The sequence below is a fragment of the Bos taurus genome, chromosome 12, assembly GCF_002263795.3.
Source record: "Bos taurus isolate L1 Dominette 01449 registration number 42190680 breed Hereford chromosome 12, ARS-UCD2.0, whole genome shotgun sequence".
In the NCBI taxonomy this organism is placed as follows: domain Eukaryota; kingdom Metazoa; phylum Chordata; class Mammalia; order Artiodactyla; family Bovidae; genus Bos; species Bos taurus.
In genome coordinates, this window is record NC_037339.1 from 15,694,205 (window position 1) to 15,713,667 (window position 19,463).

The 19,463-nt window shown below is 46.8% G+C and overlaps 1 protein-coding gene across 3 annotated transcripts in view; it reads right to left on the minus strand.

The window, feature by feature from the left end:
* The window catches only part of ERICH6B (glutamate rich 6B), a 77,750-nt gene that overhangs the window by 46,533 nt on the left and 11,754 nt on the right, over positions 1-19,463 (minus strand). For 2 of the 3 annotated variants that reach the window (XM_059892212.1, XM_059892213.1), the window contains exons 3-5: positions 11,606-11,727; positions 7,122-7,499; positions 158-203 (exon numbers count right to left, since the gene is read on the minus strand). In XM_059892212.1, the coding sequence (XP_059748195.1) occupies positions 158-203; positions 7,122-7,452 (377 nt within the window). In that variant the 5' untranslated portion in view covers positions 7,453-7,499; positions 11,606-11,727. The remainder of the gene's footprint in view (positions 1-157; positions 204-7,121; positions 7,500-11,605; positions 11,728-19,463) is intronic. The other variant, XM_025000030.2, reaches the window with a different exon arrangement.

Consider the following 19,463-nt stretch of genomic DNA (forward strand, 5'->3'; position numbering starts at 1 on the left):
CCCTCCTTCTCGGAGGTCCTGCTCCCTGCACCCCTACCCACTCTCACCCCTGCTCCCAGTCTTTGGGACTGCAAAGGCTACGAAGCATCAGCCCTCAGCATGAATTTTCACCCTGATTTATCAGGAAAAAACCCCAAAAACACCAAAAAACTTTTACCTTGCTCTAAGACCAGGCAGGGTTTGTGAAGAATGAGCCTTGAAGTCTGTTGGAAAAAATAAAAGAAAGACAATGTTAGGGAAAAAAAGGAAACTTTCTTTCTGTTAAAAAACCTGTCATTAATTATGTGATGCTGGGTTTGAGGTGGAGAAGCCCTGATTTACAGAATTTTTCTATTTTTGCTTTTTTTTTTTATGGTGTTCTCTTTCTTAATCGTTTCCTTTAGAAATTATGAGGTTAAAAATTTTATAAAATTAGAACTCAAGAAGGTAATTTTCATGAAATTGTGGATTTGGGACATTCAAGTTTGCTTTGTTAATCTTTCGGGTTATCATAGAGTCCCTCCTCTGTCACAGGATGAAGGATATTTTTTTCCATACAGGAAAGAGGGCTGAGGTTCAGAGGACATAAATATTTTAAAAAATGATATTTAATTTTACAAGTTCTATTTGTGTCATTTAATCACCTGACTAGTGGGTTTGAATGATATGACATCAAGAATTTCAGGTACAATTGGGATAAAATAGAGCATCAGTTCTAGCAATAGAGGATGGCCCAGTGGAAGTGTAAAGAAATCAGAATCAGAAAACTTGAATGAGAAACTTAAATGTTCAACACTTATCCATAGTTCACCCATGAGATAGACTATTACTGAGGAATATTACTTGGCTATTAAAATGATGTCTACAGGGACTTCCCTGGTGGGCCAGTGGTTAAGAGCCCCCCTTCTAGTGCAGGGGATGTGAGTTTGATCCCTGGTCGGGGGGCTAAGATCCCATCCCGCCCGCATAACTAGAGAAGACTGCCTGCCACAGTGGAAGATCCTGCATGACACAATCGAGACCTGACACAGCCAAAATAAATAACAATAATAAATCCATACTAAAAAATAAAATGATGGCTACAAACACTAAGCAATACGGGCAGAGGTGAAGGTCACAGGACTAAGTAACAAAAGTAAAATACAAGCTTGTATATACAGCGTATTTGAAATGGTAAAATCAAGACAAAACAAGGACCACCACCACCAGCAAGCAAAAAATGAGAGCAGGAGGGACAGAATAAAAATTGCTGAAATGTGAATCAGCCTTATTTATATTCGGATGTTGGTAGGTTGGTGTCTTCCTACTTTTCACATTTCCCACGAGAAAAGGAACAGAAGTAGATTTTGCTTCATTTTATGTTACTCCTCTCGAGTTAAAATATGCATATAATTTATTAAAAAGCAGAAGCAAAGGACGAAAGGAGGGAAGGAAGGAGAAAAAGAGAAGCGATTAGAAGAGAAAGAGAAGGCCTGGGAGCGTCTCCTGACTCTTAGTTATTTCCCATGACCTTGAAGAAGTCACATACCCTCTCTCAGACGCCAGGATCCTCATTTGTAAAGGGAGGAGGGTGGTAAAGAGTGACTGAAGACCTGACGGAAACAGAGACTGAAATGAACACTATACACCCTATGTCGCTGGACTCTATTCCTAACCTTCAGGACAAGACAGCTGTAGAAGATAATGCTGTTTGTATGGGAGCAGCGTGGAGGCTGGGGGAACTGGGGACCCAGCATCTCTCCCCAGTAGTGGCCGACTCAAGGCACCCTGATTGGGAAGCTCTGGCTTATTTGTGAACTTTGCTGCTTGACAAGTTGTCTGTCTCCCCTGTCTCTGCCTTATCAGTGTATCGCAAGCCTTTCTTTTTAAATACACAGAATTGCTAGGTTCCCCATTTAGATATGGTCCCTGGGATGCCAACTCTCACCTGGAAACAGCAACCAAATTATAGCTTTTAAGTCAAAGAGCATTCAGAGCCGCCAAAGAAGAGCTAGCAAGAGGCAAGAAAATCAAATCCTGTGGATTGTGTGTCTCAAAATGTCATTAAATAGAAACATTATGAATCAGTATACTGTGACATCTCTACAGCATCATTTGCCACAGAGCAGAGTTCATCTTTAGGAAGGTCTTCCCAGGTGGCGCTAGTGGTAAACAACCTGCCCGCCGACGCAGGAGATGTGAGAGACTCGGGGTCCATCCCAAGGTCGGGAAGATCCCCTGGAGGAGGGCATGGCAACCCACTCCAGTATTCTTGCCTGGAGAATCCCAGGGACAGAGGAGCATATCATAGGAAGGTCTTAGGTTCTAAATGAACAAAAGGGACCACGTTGTGCGGTGGTTTCCTGTTCTATGACAGCACGTCAGAAATGCAGATTGTATTTCTTCCTTCTAGAACCTTCCTGCACCTTGTGAGATCAGACATGCCTTTTTGCACTGGGCAATTGTGTGGTGTGGGAGTGCTTTCAAAGCATTTTCAGAATGAAAATGAAAGAACATTGCCACAGTCACAGGGTATTTCTTCACACGGCAAAAGTGAAACCTGGAACAGGTAATCCACATGCCCAAGGTCCAAGGCCCACCCTTGTGCTGGATCTTCTAACTCTGACACCCCTGGGTTCACACCCATGCTTCACAACAATGATTTGGAACCTCCCAGTTCAAATCCGGGGAGATCTGTCACACGTGACCATTGATTATTCAGTAACAGTTGATGCTGCATTGATATCATCCAATTTTATTGGATTTTCTCACAAACCATGGAGAAAATCATCCCTTTAAAGAAGAGAGGGGATGGGGGTCATTGGTCTGACACTACACTGATTGGTCCAGGGCAATCAAAGTCTGTGAAATTGACCTGCCTGCAGAGTAGTTGGGTGGGGGCATAGATCCCTCCCACACCCTAGTTCATTGCATCTTCTCTTGTCTTTCTGTTATGTCCATTTTACAAAAGAGAGCAATGTGGCCAGGGGATGTTACCTACCCATCACAAGTCAGTGGTAAAGGGGAATGATAATATATTATAATAATAATACCTAATACTTACATAGGTTATATGCTTAAAATGCTATATGCCTGGCATAGCTCATAATGCTTTACATAATTTAACCCCTTTAATCTTCACATAAGGTAGGTCTAGTGTTATCCCTATGGGCCTTCCTGGTAGCTCAGCTGGTAAAGAATCTTCCTGCAATGCAGGAGACCCTGGTTGAATCCCTGGGTCACGAAGATCCCCTGGAGAAGGGATAGGCTACCCACTGCAGTGTTCTTGGGCTTTCCTGGTAGCTCAGATGGTAAAGAATTCACCTACAGTGTGGTAGACCTGGGTTGGGAATATCCCCTGGAGAAGGGATAGGCTACCTACTCCAGTATTCTTGCCTGGAGAATTCCATGGACAGAGGAGCCTGGCGGGCTATAATCCTTGGGTTCACAAAGAGTTGGACATGACTGAGCAACTTTCAGTGTATACCTAATTTACAGCTAAGAAAACTAAGAGCAGTTAAGTGACTTGCCCCAACCCATGCAAGATAAATGGGAGAGAACTGGTGTTCACACCTATGCAGTCAAGCTCTTGAGAGAGGAAGGAAAAAGTGCTCTTTGTGACAGGTTCACATCTGCCACCAAATCAATACATGGCATCAGGCTCCTTCCTCCTCTCCTGATGCTGCAGCAGACATCACTAGTAGATCACGGCACTCTCTCCTTCTGAAGCTAGATGAGGTATCACAATCCATGTCATGACAGTGCTTCACCACTAACCTCTAATAATCCATCCATTAGCCTGTGATATGGAAGCCTATTTGTCATTGTGGGTTCATTTTATAGACACTGATTAATTCACAATACTGTTTTAAAAATAAATATGAGTGATTGGGATTGATGTATACAAACTACTATATATAAAATAGTTAATTAATAAGGACCTACTGGATAGCACAGTGAACTCAAAACTCTGTAATGGCCTATATGGAAAAGAATCTAAAAAAGAGTAGACATACGTGTATGTATAACTGATTCACTTTGCAGTATACCTGAAATTAACACAACATTGTAAATCAACTATACTCCACCATAAAAATTAAAAATCAAAATGAAAACAAAAAAAAAACAAGGAAAAAATGTGTTTGTGTATGTGTGTGTCTATGTACACACCTGGCTTTGTGAAATGAATGAAATTGAACTTGATCCAATTTGCATTTACTGAACATCTGTTATGAGTCAGGAAAGCACTCTTGTTTTTGAACTGAGGTTCAAAAGAAAGGATAAACAGTTACATCTTTAAGGTATTGGGGAGAAATTCTACATAAAGAAATCTTGATGTAAAGTCTTTTGAAAATTAAAGATCCTCTTGTAAACCGTTTTAACTTAATCTGTTTTGTACAGTCTGGCTTGGTACCCTGAGTTTTCATAGACTAAGACATGCTTGCATGTGCCTTTAAAGGCATTTTAGTATTCTCCTACAGTTTTTTTTTTTTTTTTTTTCAGTGCCTCGCCAATATTTGCTAGCAGGGCATTTATATATATATATATATATATATATATATAAAGCTTTTGCTTTATACACAATTCCATTCATTTGACAGCATTCTATTTGTCCTACTCTGGTGGGTAATATATTTGCGAAGGTCCGACACATAGCAGGGACACGTGAAGAATGCTTGATTCATACTGTGCAAAAGAAATGGCTTGAATGTTTTTCAGTATTAGAATTACCCTTGGTACTTGAAGAACAGGGCTGTCAGGATCCTGAGAGGGAGCTCAGTGGTGCAGATACACAGAAGAGAGAATTTCCCAGCGAGAGGAACGACCTCTCCAAGGTACTAACTAAACTGCTGAGGGCAGTACGATGTACTGATAGGGTGAGACATCTGTCATGATTTGATGAATAGGATGTAAAGGTGAAACACCTGTGTGGCTGCCGAACCCACCCAGCTTTCAGGATGTGGGTTGTGCGCAGTCAGATTGGGATTTAAAGATTCAAGCTGCCTGAGATAGTTGCTTGTTCCAGAAAATAGTTCTATTTCTAGGTCAGCATTAAGGTGATGCAGATGACCTGGATGTTTAACTTTCTGTTTCTGGTTGGATATGGCCATGCAGTCATAACATCAAGGGAAGACACTGTGTGGCCTGTGAATAAATGCATGTTACCCACTTGGAGCAATAGCACAAGGAGACCACTGCCAAATGACAAAACCCAACTTAAGGAAAAGTTGCCAACTGCAGAAGCAGTATGGGAAAAATGTGAGCCTTAGGATAACAGAAATCACTCCAAAGTTAAATACCCACCAGCAGGGTAAGATGATGCCTTCCAGGGTCTGAAAGGGCACCCAGGGAACCATCCTAGTTTTTGTTGACTTGGTAACACATTATGGAAATGTGTTCTAGAAAATAAGTAGAGCTTATTAATAAAATTTAGCTATAAGGATATTTATCAACATGCTATTTTAAAAGGTAACAGAAAACAGAAGCAATAAATGATTAATAATAGGAAACCAATTAAAAATATTATGGTTTGGGGAAGTTCCTGGCAGTCCAGTGGTCAGGATTCGGTGCTTTCACTGCCAGGGGTGTGGGTTCAGCCCCTGGTCAGGGAACTAAGATCCTACAAGTCGTACAGTGGGGCCAAAAAAAATTACGGTTTAAAATATAATACAGTGTGATGTAGCCATTAAAACAATGTGTAGAAAATTGAAAGTGTGAAATGATACTCCTATAAATATGTAATATATATATGTAATTATGATACAGAAGGGGCTTCCCTGGTAGCTCAGCTGGTAAAGAATCCACTTGCAATGCAGGAGACCCCAGTTTGATTCCTAGGTCGGGAATCCCCTGGAGAAGGGATAGGCTACCCACTCCAGTATTCTTGGGCTTCCCTGGTGGCTCAGATGGTAAAGAATCTGCCTGCAATGCAGGAGACCTGGGTTCAATCCCGCAGCTGGGAAGATCCCCTGGAGGAGGGCATGGCAACCCACTCCAGTATTTTTGTCTGGAGAATCCCTGTGGACAGAGGAGCCTGGGGGGCTACATCCATAGGGTCACAAAGCGAACACGACTGAGCGATTAAGCACAGCACAGCACATGATATAGAAATAAATATGCCTTAAAGGCGGGTTACAAGCACTATACAGTGTCTGGGGAGGACATAATCAAGGTGCGAAAGTGATTATCGTCTCTGGATGGGAGTGAATTTTTCAGAAATTAAAAAAAATTTTTTTTTTGGCTACACAGCGTGTGGCCTCTTAGTTCTCCAACCAGGCATTGAACCCATGGCCCCTGCAGTGGAGGTGTGGAATCTTAGCCAGTGGACCACCAGAGAAGACCCTGAATAAGACTGATTTTTGCTTTTGCTTTTTTCTTTTTACTTGTATACAGTTTCTCAAATGTCCACCATGCACATGTATTACTTGTGCAACAAGGAAAGGAGAAGATACAAATTAGGGGGTGTGTTCTGTTTGGTTTTGTTTTTTATGAACAGAGGCTTCCCGTTGGATCATCAGGTCTCCCTGTCTGCTTGGTAGGCTCAGGGCTTGGGGGCACAGCTATTGAAGTCGTGAGTAGGTTGGTCAAAAATAGAAGGAAAAACACCAATACAGTATACTCACGCATATATATGGAATTTAGAAAGATGGTAACAATAACCCTGTGTACGAGACAGCAAAAGAGACACTGATGTATAGAACAGTCTTATGGACTCTGTGGGAGAGGGAGAGGGTGGGAAGATTTGGGAGAATGGCATTGAAACATGTAAAATATCATGTATGAAACGAGTTGCCAGTCCAGGTTCAATGCACGATACTGGATGCTTGGGGCTAGTGCACTGGGACGACCCAGAGGGATGGTATGGGGAGGGAGGAGGGAGGAGGGTTCAGGATGGGGAACACATGTATACCTGTGGTGGATTCATTTTGATATTTGGCAAAACTAATACAATTATGTAAAGTTTAAAAATAAAATAAAATTTTTAAAAAATAAAGTAACTATTGATAAGTAAAAAAAAAAAAAAAAGATTCATGAGGCTGTCGGCATGGTGAGTAGGACTGATCATTTGCTCTTTGGCTGTAACTCAAGCCTGTTCTTTTTTTCCCCAGGCCTTGTGATGAGCTAGAACCACGATCTACGAGATGTCCTCTCCAGATACTCACCTGCTTCCAGAAACTTCTCATACAGAAACATTTTCCCTTCCAGGAGCTCTTTCTTCGGCAGATCCTTATGGCCCCGATAATCCTGTTCATACGGATAATCCTGATACTCATTTCCTTTCAGGTAATTTGTCTCCTCCTCCAGGTACTGTTCTTTCTCTGGAGTCTCATCCTCTTCAGGAAGTAAAACTCCTTCCGTTAAACTCTGCTCATCTCCCTTAGTATCTTCTTCCTTCGAGGAGAAGGTCTGCGTGTCGTGGTGGAAAGTTGTGGAAGGGTGAGGAAGTGGTGTTCCTGATGGCTCAGGATTTTCAGCAGACATGCTGGGAGTCATTTAGCAGATGAAAGCCTTTTGCAGCAGGCAGTCACTACTGCATCATCCTGGCAACCGAGGAAGGAATAAAAACCCGTTAGTCAGTAATGACCTACTGCAGATCGTGCACTCATTTCATTCAATGGTCTCGGGATGGCCCTTGGAGAGTGTAGATCAGTACCTGGTGGCCCATGAAAAGGCACAGAGAGAGGAGACAGAGGGTTTACCCTCTGGGAGCTGGTTGGAGAGAGCCCACAGCTGAAGGCATCACCTTTGAAATGACATGAAGTCAACCAGGAGGGCTGCAAAGTGAGGGAGTGATTGGTGTTTAGTAGCGCCATCATTAGAAGACTTGCTTATTCATTAAGAAATACCATTGCTACAATAACCAGAACACAGACTTGTCTCCCAGGAGTTTCAAATTGGGGAGAAAAACAGACAGTCGGAAACAGATTTCCATACACAGAGTGACAGGCACAGGGGAAGAGGTGCAGGCAGGGCGGTCTGGATACCGTGAGCGGGGCCTTGGTCCGTGGCTGGACGTCTGCCAAGGTCCCTATGGTTGGACGTCTACCAGGCACGTTCCCCAGGCTGCAGCCTCTGCTGGAAGCACCACCCCCTTGGCAAAGTCAGTTTATTCAGCAAACACTTATTTTTCCTCCCCAGATTTAACATAACTGTGAGCACCTACCCGCCCAGGGGGTCTTCCATGTTCCACCTTAGGCTCCATCTATACCTTCTATAGTTCCATGAAAGTAATGATTTTGCTATATTAAACAGTTTCTATATCTGTCTTTCCACCAGAATGTAAACTTCTTGAGGGTAGGAAGGATTAATTCTCCTTTTTAAAAAGTATTTCTTTAAAAAAATAATTTTATTCTTACCTTTGGCTGTGCCACGTGGCATGTAGGATCTTCGTTTCCCGACCAGGGATCGAACCCCCAGCTTCTGCATTGGAAGCACGGGGTCTGAACCACTGGCCACCAGGGAAGCCCCAGGAAGGACTGATTCTTGTTTGCAAATCTATTTCGGATCCTTGCGCTCTCCTCCGACCCGCCGTGACTGCTCGCAGCTAACCGCGCCGTCTCTAGTCTGGGTTACTGCTGCATGCTCCTAACTGGCTTTCCTGTCACTGGTGCTGATGCCCTACAGTCATTCTCCACCAGGAGTGTTCTTGGGAAAATATAAACCACGTCAGGACATCCACAGCTTCACAGTCCCCCGATTGCTTTCTCTTGCACTGAGAATAAAACGCGAACCCCACTCCAGGGGGGCTTCCCTGGTGGCTCAGAGGGAGAGCGTCTGCCTGCAATGTGGGAGACCCAGGTTCGATCCCTGGGTCGGGAAGATCCCCTGGAGAAGGCAATGGCAACCCTCTCCAGTATCCTTGCCTGGAGAATCCCATGGACGGAGGTAGACTACAGTCCACGGGGTCGCAAAGAGTCCGGCACGACTGAGCGATTTCACTTTCACTTTCCACTCCAGGGCTCCCAGGGCTGGCCAGTCTCTCTGACCTCTCTTACTGTTCCTTCTTGCCTCTCCCACCCTGTTATTCTCTCGTGGAGCACTTACCCTACTTCTGCTTTTGGTTCTGTTTCCATGTTTACTTGTTCAACCTTTCTTTTCCACTAGGCCCTAAGTGTTTCAATGACAGTGACCTTGTGTGGCCTGTTCCCCACTTTTTCTCCAATAGTTGGCTCAGTGCCTGATGAATAATAAAAGGTCCCCAAAGTAAATGATCAGTAACTGAATGAAGGACCAAGAATAGATGTCTCTAGAACAGGGCATCCCCCAATTTAAAAAATGTTAGTAAATACTCTGCACAATGGGATAAGCTGCAGGTAACAGACCCGAAATCTTCCTGTCTGCTCTAAGCACTTTAGAGAGAAATTTCTTTGCCTGTCTTTCCCAAGATACCTGATTGGGAAGCTCTCTTCTAGGGAACCAGCCAGTCGAGATCATGAGGCTAACTCTCTAGCATACGTGCAACATGATGCCTGAGATGAGGGGTGTGATGTGCAAAGACATTCCTAGTGAGACAGGCTGGACCTGGGGCCTTTTACTGCAGTGCTTGTACTTGGAAAAACATCTCTTCGAACAGCATACAAAGAAACCATAAGAGACTAGAAACCATAAGAGACTAAAAATAACTGTGAGCGTGTGCAGTTGGGGCAAGTGATGAACAGTGAGAAAACAGAAAGCTAAAACCTAACTTCTACTTCTGAGATGCCAGGGTAGGCAGACCAGGGGGGTAGGCAGACCATGCAAGTCACCCCTCCAACTAGTCCCACTGATCGGCTCTCACCCTCACCCCATTTAAGGGACCAACTTGCCCCTGTCTCAGGGGGCTGCAAGGGCACCTGTTACTTGCTTTGGCTCCCTAGTACTAGCCGCAGCACAAGTCCCTAAAGCCTTGCCTGAATTTCTCATCTGGCCTCATCAACTGCTATTGATTAAAGAATCCAGGACTTCCATGGTGGTCCAGTGGTTAAGGAATCGCCTGCCAATGCAGGGGGCATGGGTTCCCTCCCTGGTCTGGAAAGATTCCACATGCCGAGAGACAGCTAAGCCTGTGGGCTACAACTACTGAGCCTGTGCTCTAGAGCCCTGCTCCCCAACAGGAGGAACCACCGCATGGAGCAGCCCTCGCGCCATACCTGGAGAGTAACCCTCACTTGCCAAACCTATAGAAAGCCCACACGCAGCCATGGAGACCCAGGGCAACGAAATATAATAAATAATTTAAAAAATAAAAAATCCAAGAACCCGGGTTGATATCAATAATGGGCCATATTTGTGCACCCCCCAGGGTTGCTAGAGCCCGTGGATTACTAGATTCCCATAGGATTTGCCTGGGGGCGGGGTGAGGAACACATAGAGGTGTGCTGCCCAGACCTCTTTTCCAAGAAGGACTAGCTGCCCAGCTGTGGGGTAGTTGGTCAGCAGCCAGCCCCTCAGCTCCCAGCTCCTTTAAGGTCTGCCTCAGCTGCTGGGGGCCACCTTCCAGAAGCCACTCCCTTCTTGGGGCTGCCTGCATCTGGTGATGAAACAAGGCGGGGGTATAAAAGTCCAGGCGAGCCCAGGACACCACTGAGAGATCATAGGCCCCTCTGCCCCCAACCCCACTTCCTCCAGTTGGGTCAGGGTTGCCAAGCCTGCTCCACGGCACTGTCCCCCTTAGCCTATCCTAAGCTAGGTCCTAGGTCCTAGAAAGGACCTAGCTGGTTGGTCCCAAAGGCACATTTAGCATTTCAGCCCGGTTGCCTCTCAACAGTTTACATCTTACCCTCTATTTCTAGAGAACCCAGCTGTGACAGGCAGCTTCATAAAATGTAAATCTGGAAAAGAACTGACTGTGAGATCCGAGGAGAAGGGGAAAGGCCTGGTGGATCGCTTGATGGTGTAAAGGATGGTCAAGTGGGGAGTAACCGGACCTGCCTTGGCAGGGGTGACAAGGCAGGAAAAGTCAAGACAGCCAGGGTGGTGGGCTTTAACACCCATATTGAGCATCTTGTGCTGGGTGGTGACCTGGAAGGCGGTGTGATTCTGGTGACTCTGGCGACTCTGGTGCAGGAGGGTTCTGGTGGCCACTCTCCAGAAAGTTAGAAAGTAGAGCCTGGGAGCTCGCCCCGCAGTTGACTTGCTCTCTCTCCATCACTTACAGGCCTGTGTGCACGTTCTTTCACGTAGGCTATCTCAACTGCTTTTTGGAGGCGGCGACCGTGGAGGATGTTGCCTTTGCGGCAAAGGCTGAGCTGTGGGAAAGCTTTGGGGTTTATATCTCTGTCTCTGGGAGCCTCTTCTGTTTTAAAGGAGCCTCTCCAGCCTTATTTTGATGTGCAACTTAAATGCATCACCTGTTATGATGTAGAAGCTGAATTAAGGGTTAGCTGTCCCGGTCGAACTCCTGCTTGCTCCTGAGGCCTGTAAGCCACGGGGACGAGGAAGGGGTGGGAGGGCCGTGAGAGCCCATGGAGAGGGGGTTCTGTCCCAGCCGAGCCCTGGGAGCCGTGAAGCGCACACCCAGGCACCAGCCACTCCATAAAAGTCCTTCTTGCACTTCGGAGACCCTCCTGATGTTCATATTTTTTTAGCTGCTTAAGATAAAAGATCAACATCAGCCAGTCCCCTGGACAGCCCAGAAGGTGTTTATCAACAGCACGCTGTCACTCACGGTTAAGAGTCTTCTCTCTCTGTTTCCTTATCAGGCCTTGTAAAAAATGCTCCAGTCAGCTGCAATCTCATTCCAGAGGTCAGAAAAGAAACTGCATTCTCGACACTGTCCCTTTAATTCTCCTAGAAATTTATAAGAAAAGCTGTCGGGCAGAAATAGATGGCAACCAGACATCCAGTGTCTGAGACAGACATCTCGGTTTTGACTTGGGATTTAGATCTTGACTCATTTTGACCCTGGTTTCTGAGCGATTGCGGGTTAATTTCTGTGGTCACAACACAAAAGATCGGCTTTATAAGGGCTGCTTATAATCAGCCGATTATAGCTCGTTCTTCCTTAGATCAGCTCTACAAAAAGGTTGCCTCAATCAAAGGAGGCTGCCAGACTTATCTTATTCAAGTTAAATAATTTTTTTAAACAATTAGAGCAAATATTTAGAATTGGCAGAATTCACCAAAAGACAAGGGTTCTGGGTTGTCCTGGAAATAGGTGTCTCAGGGACTCTGGGCTGGCTTCCCCTTGCGGGGACAGTGATATGGAGTGGAGGCTGCCCTCTCTGAATGGGATGGGTCTCCCTTTCTGCTTCTGTCCATGTTGCTACCTTGTTTCCCAGGCAGGCTTATCATTGCATGTGTCCTGTTGTTTTCTGGTAAGAAAGCCTAGTTCTCTGTCTCTATCAGAAAATAGAGCCACGTCACCATCAAAAGCAGGAAAACAAAAGCTCCCGAGAGGTCTACTCTTTCTCACACTATCCTCCTTGGCTTGATCTTTCTGGCAGGTGGAGGGTGGGGCCTTCAACTGTTTGGTGGCAGAGGGTACAGTGTTAGCACAGCTCATGGCTGCACGCCCGCCCCCAGCATGGCGTTTTGGGCACGTGGTTGCTACCCAGTGATCCCTGCTGAATGAATGCATGGATGATCAAAGAAAAGCTGTAATAATGTGCTACATGCTTTGCCCAGTATCCTTACTGAGGAATGTGCTTATTTAGTGAAGAGGGGAACACTTGATGCCAGAGGTCAACATGGAACCATAGAAATCTCGTAGATTTCTATCTGCGTGACCCCTTCCACATTGCGCTGTGAGTCAGAGGCCAACTGAATTCCCTATGGTGAGGTTTTCTTTGGATCTCATCTGTCATTCTGAGGGGCTAAGGCCAGGATTCCTGAAGTATTCTTACTTGAAATAAAGAGGGAGACACAAGTAACTAAAACAAAGAGACAAGACAGAGCACTCTGTCTTTACAGGGCTGATTGGATGACTAGACTGAAAAGAGGAAGACGAGAGACCTAGGAAGGGCTCCACGTTCTGGTTGTGGGGTCAGCAAGGTCTCTCCTCTGGTTTCCATGGTTGGAGGAGGCTGCTGCTCCTGAGTTGTTCTTTGTCCCTCCCACTGGGGCTGTGGCCCAGCTGACATGCTGAAAGGCGTCATGCTTTGGAAACCAAGTGTGGCCAGAGGGCCGGCCTTGCAGTAGGGCAGAAAACCAGCTGTGCTGTAAGGACCGGGCTCTGCCCACCTCCTGAGGCCCTCTGTGACGCCCTGGGTGAAGATCAGGAAATCTAAGGTTCGGATTGAGGGCAAGAGGAGAAGCGGGTGACAGAGGATTAGATGGTTGGATGGCATCACTGACCCAATGGACAGTTTGGACAAATTCCGGGCCATGGTAAGGGACAGGGAAAACTGGTGTGCTGCCGTCCATGGGGTCGAAAGGAGTCGGACACAACTGAGCGAAGGAACAGCAGCAACAAGGTCCTGCTCTGACGGCTTGGCCAGCACAGCTGTCCTCCCCTCATGCCTCCTCCTGGCCCCTCCTCTGCCCTCCAGGAAAGCAGCCCAGGGACCTCATTTGACCCCTGGCTTCTCAGCACCAAAGGGCAGTCCTTTGTCACCACCATCGCCTGCTTTCACATCTCAAAGGGAAGGAAGGCTCCCCCTCCTTCCTGACACGCAGGGCACATGATGGCCCTGCCCCAGTGACCCTGAGTGCCCTCTGGCCCCTCCTCAGGGTCTCACCAGGTGCCTGGGTTCCCTTGCTTAACCTCCCTCGCCCCACGTTCCATGCCCTCTGGGTCCCACCACCACCCCTCCCCTGGCTCCAGCAGTGGGGTGCAGCTCTGTGCCTTGGCCAATCCCTGGTCAATAATTCAACATTGCTTCTGAGGCACCTGCTCTAGACCGTCAGGAGAGGAGAGGTCTGTGTGAGAATGAAAGGGGAAGGCAAGCAAGATTGAAAACTCACCTTGAGAAAGAGAAGGTTGGGATTGGGGCTCCGTTTCCTGGGGTTAAATCCCAGCTTGGCCACTTACAAGCTGTATGTTTTTGTCTGAGGTTCTTACCTCTCCTGTGACTTAAGTTTCCTCATATTGGGAACAGTAATAGTACCAACTTCCTGTGAGGATTCAGTGAGGCAATATGTACACGTGTAAGTAGCGGCAGGCACAAACATGAGCTGTGTTGCTGCTTGTGCACGCATGCTCAGTCATGTCTGACTCTTTGTGACCCCATGGACTGTAGCCCACCAGGCTCCTCTGGTCATAGGATTCTCCAGGCAAGAATACTGGAGTGGGTTGCCATATCCTTCTCCAGGGGATCTTCCTGACCCAGGGTTCGAACCTTCATCTCTCGAGTCTCCTGAACTGGCAGGCAGATTCTTTACCCCTGCACCACCCCGGAAGCTCATGTTGTTACTATTGCACACTTATTCCTAACCAGCTCTGAGGGTGTGTGTGACTGGACATGTTTGTAAGTGTGTATACGTGTGAGTGTGTCTTGTGTGTCCTGCTAAGGCCTTAAATAGTTCGAGGTACAGAGAGAGGAAAAAGACTGCTTCCTGGTACTGACGGAAGCCTAGGTGTTGTTCAGTCGCTCGGTCGTGTCCGACTCTTTGTGACCCCACGGACTGCAGCACACCAGGCTTCCTTGTCCTTCACCATCTCCTGGAGATTGCTCAAACTCATGTCCTTTGAATCGCTGATGCCATCCAACCATCTCGTCCTCGGTCGTCCCCTTCTCCTCCTGCCTTCAATCTTTCCCAGTGTCAGGGTCTTTTCTAAGAGTCAGCTCTTCGTATCAGGTGGCCAAAGTATTGGAGCTTCAATTTCAGCATCAGTCCCTCCAATGAATATCCAGGGTTGATTTCTGGAGGTTTAGATATTCAGGTCTGCCCATCCTTCAGTTCAGCTCCTAGTGGCTGGGCCCCAGGGAAGGTGATGGCCCACGGGGAGTGACCGCGGTGAGTGAGCGCCCTTATCCTTAGGAGATCAGACCCCTCTTTACAAAGCTGCTTGGCCCAAGGGAACTCTGTGGTGCTGTTTTATCTGTCGGTAGAAGAACCTCTCTCCCCATGGGTCAGTCTGTTTTCCAACTCTCAGCCCTGATTTCAGCCATTATTGTAAAACAGCCTGGATGAGGCCACTCATTCAGTCTCTGATAGCCAGGTTCAGAAGTCCTGGCGTTGAATCAGAGCCTTCTTCACTTTGACTCCCCCCACTCATCGGCTGTTTTCAGTCCTGGGGGAGCCTCAGTGAAGAGCTCTTACTCCTCCACTGCGCAGCTGCTCAAGGGTCTGAGGGAGCGACCAGACCTTCTCCCAGGACTCCAGGCTCAGCCCTTCAGCTGCATTTTCAGCACCTCCACTCCCCACCTAACAGACATCTGAGACTCTCGCGTCCAAACTGGGTTCCTGCTCTTCCTCCCTGGACCTCTTGACTGATGACAAAGCCTTTGGGGTCATGTGACACTTTTCTGTCTTTCCCACCCTACATCAGCCCACCGAAGGACCTCCCCACTTCTCACCCTCTCTGAGTCCTGTCACTTCCCCTCCCGGCCCAAGCCACCATCACATCTTGCCTGGGTTACTGAGGTGGCCTCCAGCATGTCTGTTCTTCACAGGGTAGCCAGTTTGCAAGACACAAATCACATCATCTCACTCCCCCCCATACATCCCTTTGAGAGCTCCCATCTCTTAGATTAAAAGCCAAGATCTGGGATTTCCTTGGCGGTCCAGTGGCTAAGTACAGGGGGCCTGGGTTCATTCCCTGGTTAGGGAACTAGATCCCACATGGCCACAACTAAATATCCTATGCGCTACAACTAAGACCCCATGCAGCCAAATAAATAAATACATTAGAAAAAAAAAAAAAAAAGCCAAGGCCTTTTCAGGGCCTGTGCAGTCCTTCCTGACTGGCCCTCCATGCCTCCCATCTCCTTCCCCCTCCCCTCTTCGCCCCTGCCACCCTGGTCTCAGTGCTGTCCCACCCAAGGCCTTTGCTCTCCTTGTCCCATGGGCCTGCTCCCCAGGTATCTGCCTGGCTCACAACCCCTCACCTCCTTCCCACCGCTGTCTCAGTGAGGCCTGTCCCCACCGTCCTGCTTACTGTCACCCGCCCCATCACGGCATTTCCCATCTCCCTTAAGCTTCTCCACTTTCCCTTTTTTCCAGAGCACGTATCGCTTCCCTAACATTTTTTTGTTCAGTCACTCAGTCGTGTCCGACTCTGTGACCCCATGGACTGCAGCACACCAGGCTTCCCTGTCCTTCACCATCTCCCAGAGTTCGCTCCCTAACATACTACATGCTTTATTCACTTGTTACAGGCGTTGTCTGTCTCCTCTCACTAGGCTGTAAGCTCCCGTAGGGCAGGGATCTTTGTTTTCTTCACTGATCAGCCCGCGCCTAGAACCATTACCATGGTAGGTAATGCTGCGTATTTACTGAATGGAAGAGTTCCTTCCAGAGCTCATAGCCGGTGTGGTTTCTAGGTCCTCCTCCACAGTCTTGGCTGTCTGCTGCCGTGCTGTTAGGGTGTCAAGAGCTCCGGCTTGAACGTGAGGCCACCTCCCCGCACTGCGTGGGGGTCTGAGACCACTTAACCCTGGGGGCCCTGGAGCGCCATCTCCAAAAACGGGCAGGGCGTTCCTTTGCTTTCTAACTGGGGCCTCACATTTTCTCCAGCTCCTCCCAGTAAGTTTTTATTGGGCTGCCGGCCATTTCCTATTAACTGTGTCCTCTTCAAATCATGGACACAAATGTTAAACCAGAGAGCGCTGAGGACGGGCCCTGAGACCGCCCCCTCTGCTCTGTGACTCTCCCTCTTAGCTCCTTGAGACCCCTCCTTCTTGGCTCTCAGAACCCCTCCCCTTGACTCTTGAGGCCCCGCCCCTTGACTCTTGAGGCCCCACCCCCTCAATTTTCTACTATCCGCCTTCTCTTTGGCTCCCTGAGACTTCCGCCCTCCTCAAGGTCTACCCTCTTCTTTAAGGGGTGGGTGGAGCAGTCCTGCCCTCCATGACCTGCTCTTCCAGGAATCCACACAGCCTGTCAGTTCTCCCAGATGCTTCCCAACCATCACAGGACATGTCCTGGAATTCTGCCCAGCACCAGTATCAAAACCACCAGGGCTATAAGTTTTCACCTCTGCCTTCTCTCCTTTTACTTAAATCAGGAAAATGTTCTCCTCTTTTCACATTTGGGGTTCTACTCTGTCTTCTCTAGTCTTCACCAATTTGTAGAATACTTTGAGTTGTATTATATGTATTATGTATACATATATGTGTATTATATAATACATATGTATGTATTAAATGTTTGTAACAAATGTGCCATATTGAATGTATTCATCATAGCCGTCTTGTGCAGTAAACGCTATTCTATGCATTTACAGATGATATCACTGAGGCTCAGAGAAAGCAAAGGTCTTAGTTAAAGTCAGACAATTAATAAGTGGCCAAGCTCAGACTTGAACCCGTATCTCCCGTCCCCAAGTATGGCATTCTTTTACAATACTGGCTGCTGTGTGGGCAGAAAGTCTTGCGTAGTTTGGAAGACGAGCGCTCAGTGCACTAGTCTGTAAAGAATCTGCCTGCAAAGCAGGAGACCCAGGTTGGATCCCTGGGTCAGGAATCCCCTGGAGGAGGAAGTGGCAACCCACTCCAGTGTTCTTGCCTGGAGAATCCCATGGACAGAGAAGCCTGGCGGGCTGTAGTCTATGGGGTGGCGAAGAGTCAGACGCGACTGAGCTACTAACGCTTTCACTTTTCCTTCTCAAAGCCTTTTCCTCAGCTGTAGTTAAAAATGCATGTTCTCCATGATCCAAGGAGAGTGAGGAGAGGGAGGGAGGGGAAAGCTGGCTTTCTGTCATTTACTGAGCACTTACTATGTACCCAGAACAAAGTATTTTACTTTCATTTTTAAACTTAAAGATTCACCAAAATCTGTTAAAGTATTATTATCCTATTTTTCAACAAAGAAAACCAGACCTTGTAGAGATTGGTAACTGGCTTAGGCCATGGTTCCTAAGCACCAAATTTGGGATTCAGACTACATCCGCTCAGTTCCAAGTCTAAACCGCCCTGTACCAGAGGGGATTAGCAAGAGATGTCATCTTTCTAGTCTTTACAACTCAAGTTCTTAGCGGTTCCTTCAAATATTCCGAGAACAAAGAAACTATTTAAAAGAACAAAGAAATAATCTTTAGAGTTTCTAATTGCTAAAAGGAAATTCATTCAGATGAAAAGACATCCTTAATTAAAAGCTTACTGGACTCATTTTCAAGAGTCATATAGAATGGCTTTGAATTAACCTCCCTCAGATTGTCAGTATGGTGTGAAACAAAGCAGGTAACTGTTATAACCGATGCTGTATTCTTTTCAGATGGTTCAACTTAGCGTCTCAGTAGAAGCATGTATTTTGAGTGTGCCCCAGCAGAGTGCTAAGACACCTGTGTTCTCAACATGTTTGAGCACATGTATTCACTTTCACTTTTCCCTTTCATGCATTGGAGAAGGAAATGGCAACCCACTCCAGTGTTCTTGCCTGGAGAATCCCAGGGACGGGGGAGGCTGGTGGGCTGCTGTCTATGGGGTCGTATAGAGTCAAGACACGACTGAAGCGACTTAGCAGCAGCATAGGCCACCTTTGCAGTGGTAAAGAATCCACCTGCAGTGTAGGAGACCTGGGTTCAATCCCTGGGTCCGGAAGATCCCCTGGAGAAGGAAATGGCAATCCACTCCAGTATTCTTGCCTGGAAAACTTCATGGACAGAGGAGCCTGGTGGGCTACAGTCCACGGGGTCACAAAGAGTCGGACACGACTGAGCGACTAACATACACAAACATAGGCTGCTTTCTGGGGCAGCAGGTGGCAGGAGAAATAGTTCTGTCTTGGCTGAGGGAATATGTGATTTTGAACATGTTCCTGGCTCCTCCCACACATTTGTCTAGGCTTCTTTTCTCACTTCTAATGTTAATGGATTGACCTACAAGAGATCTAGGTTCCTTCCTGGCCTCTGTTTCTAAAGACTATCTCTTATTCAAAACCCCTGGGGCCAGTGTGTTGTGGAATTCAGATTTTTTTCTAATTTCAGCTGACCTTAGGGTGAATATATCACAGATGTATAACAACCTACTGTAATGAATCTTAGTATTTCTGTAGCAAGACACATAATTGTTCACAATAAGTGGGATAAAAACAAACTTTAAGTAGTGCCACATCAGTTCAAGTTGGATTTTGCTTCCAGGATCAGGAAGATTCCCCTGGAGCAGGAAATGGCTTCAGTATTCTTGCCTGGAAAATTCCACGGACAGAGGAACCTGGCAGGCTACAGTTCCTGGTGTCACAAAGTCAGACATGACTGAGTGGCTTTAGAACCTTCTGGATTATAGGTGTTGTGCATAGGGTTTATAATCCTATGTCTGTGTTTCTTCAGATGCCCCGTGGATGGTCACATCTAGGCTTTATGTAATGTTATGCCCTTGATGGGAAACAATATGTTTAAAATACAGTTCATTTCATGGAGATGCATTTTATCATCACTGTTTCTGGGATAACAGTATGGCCCACAGGGAGGATAGTAAGGATTA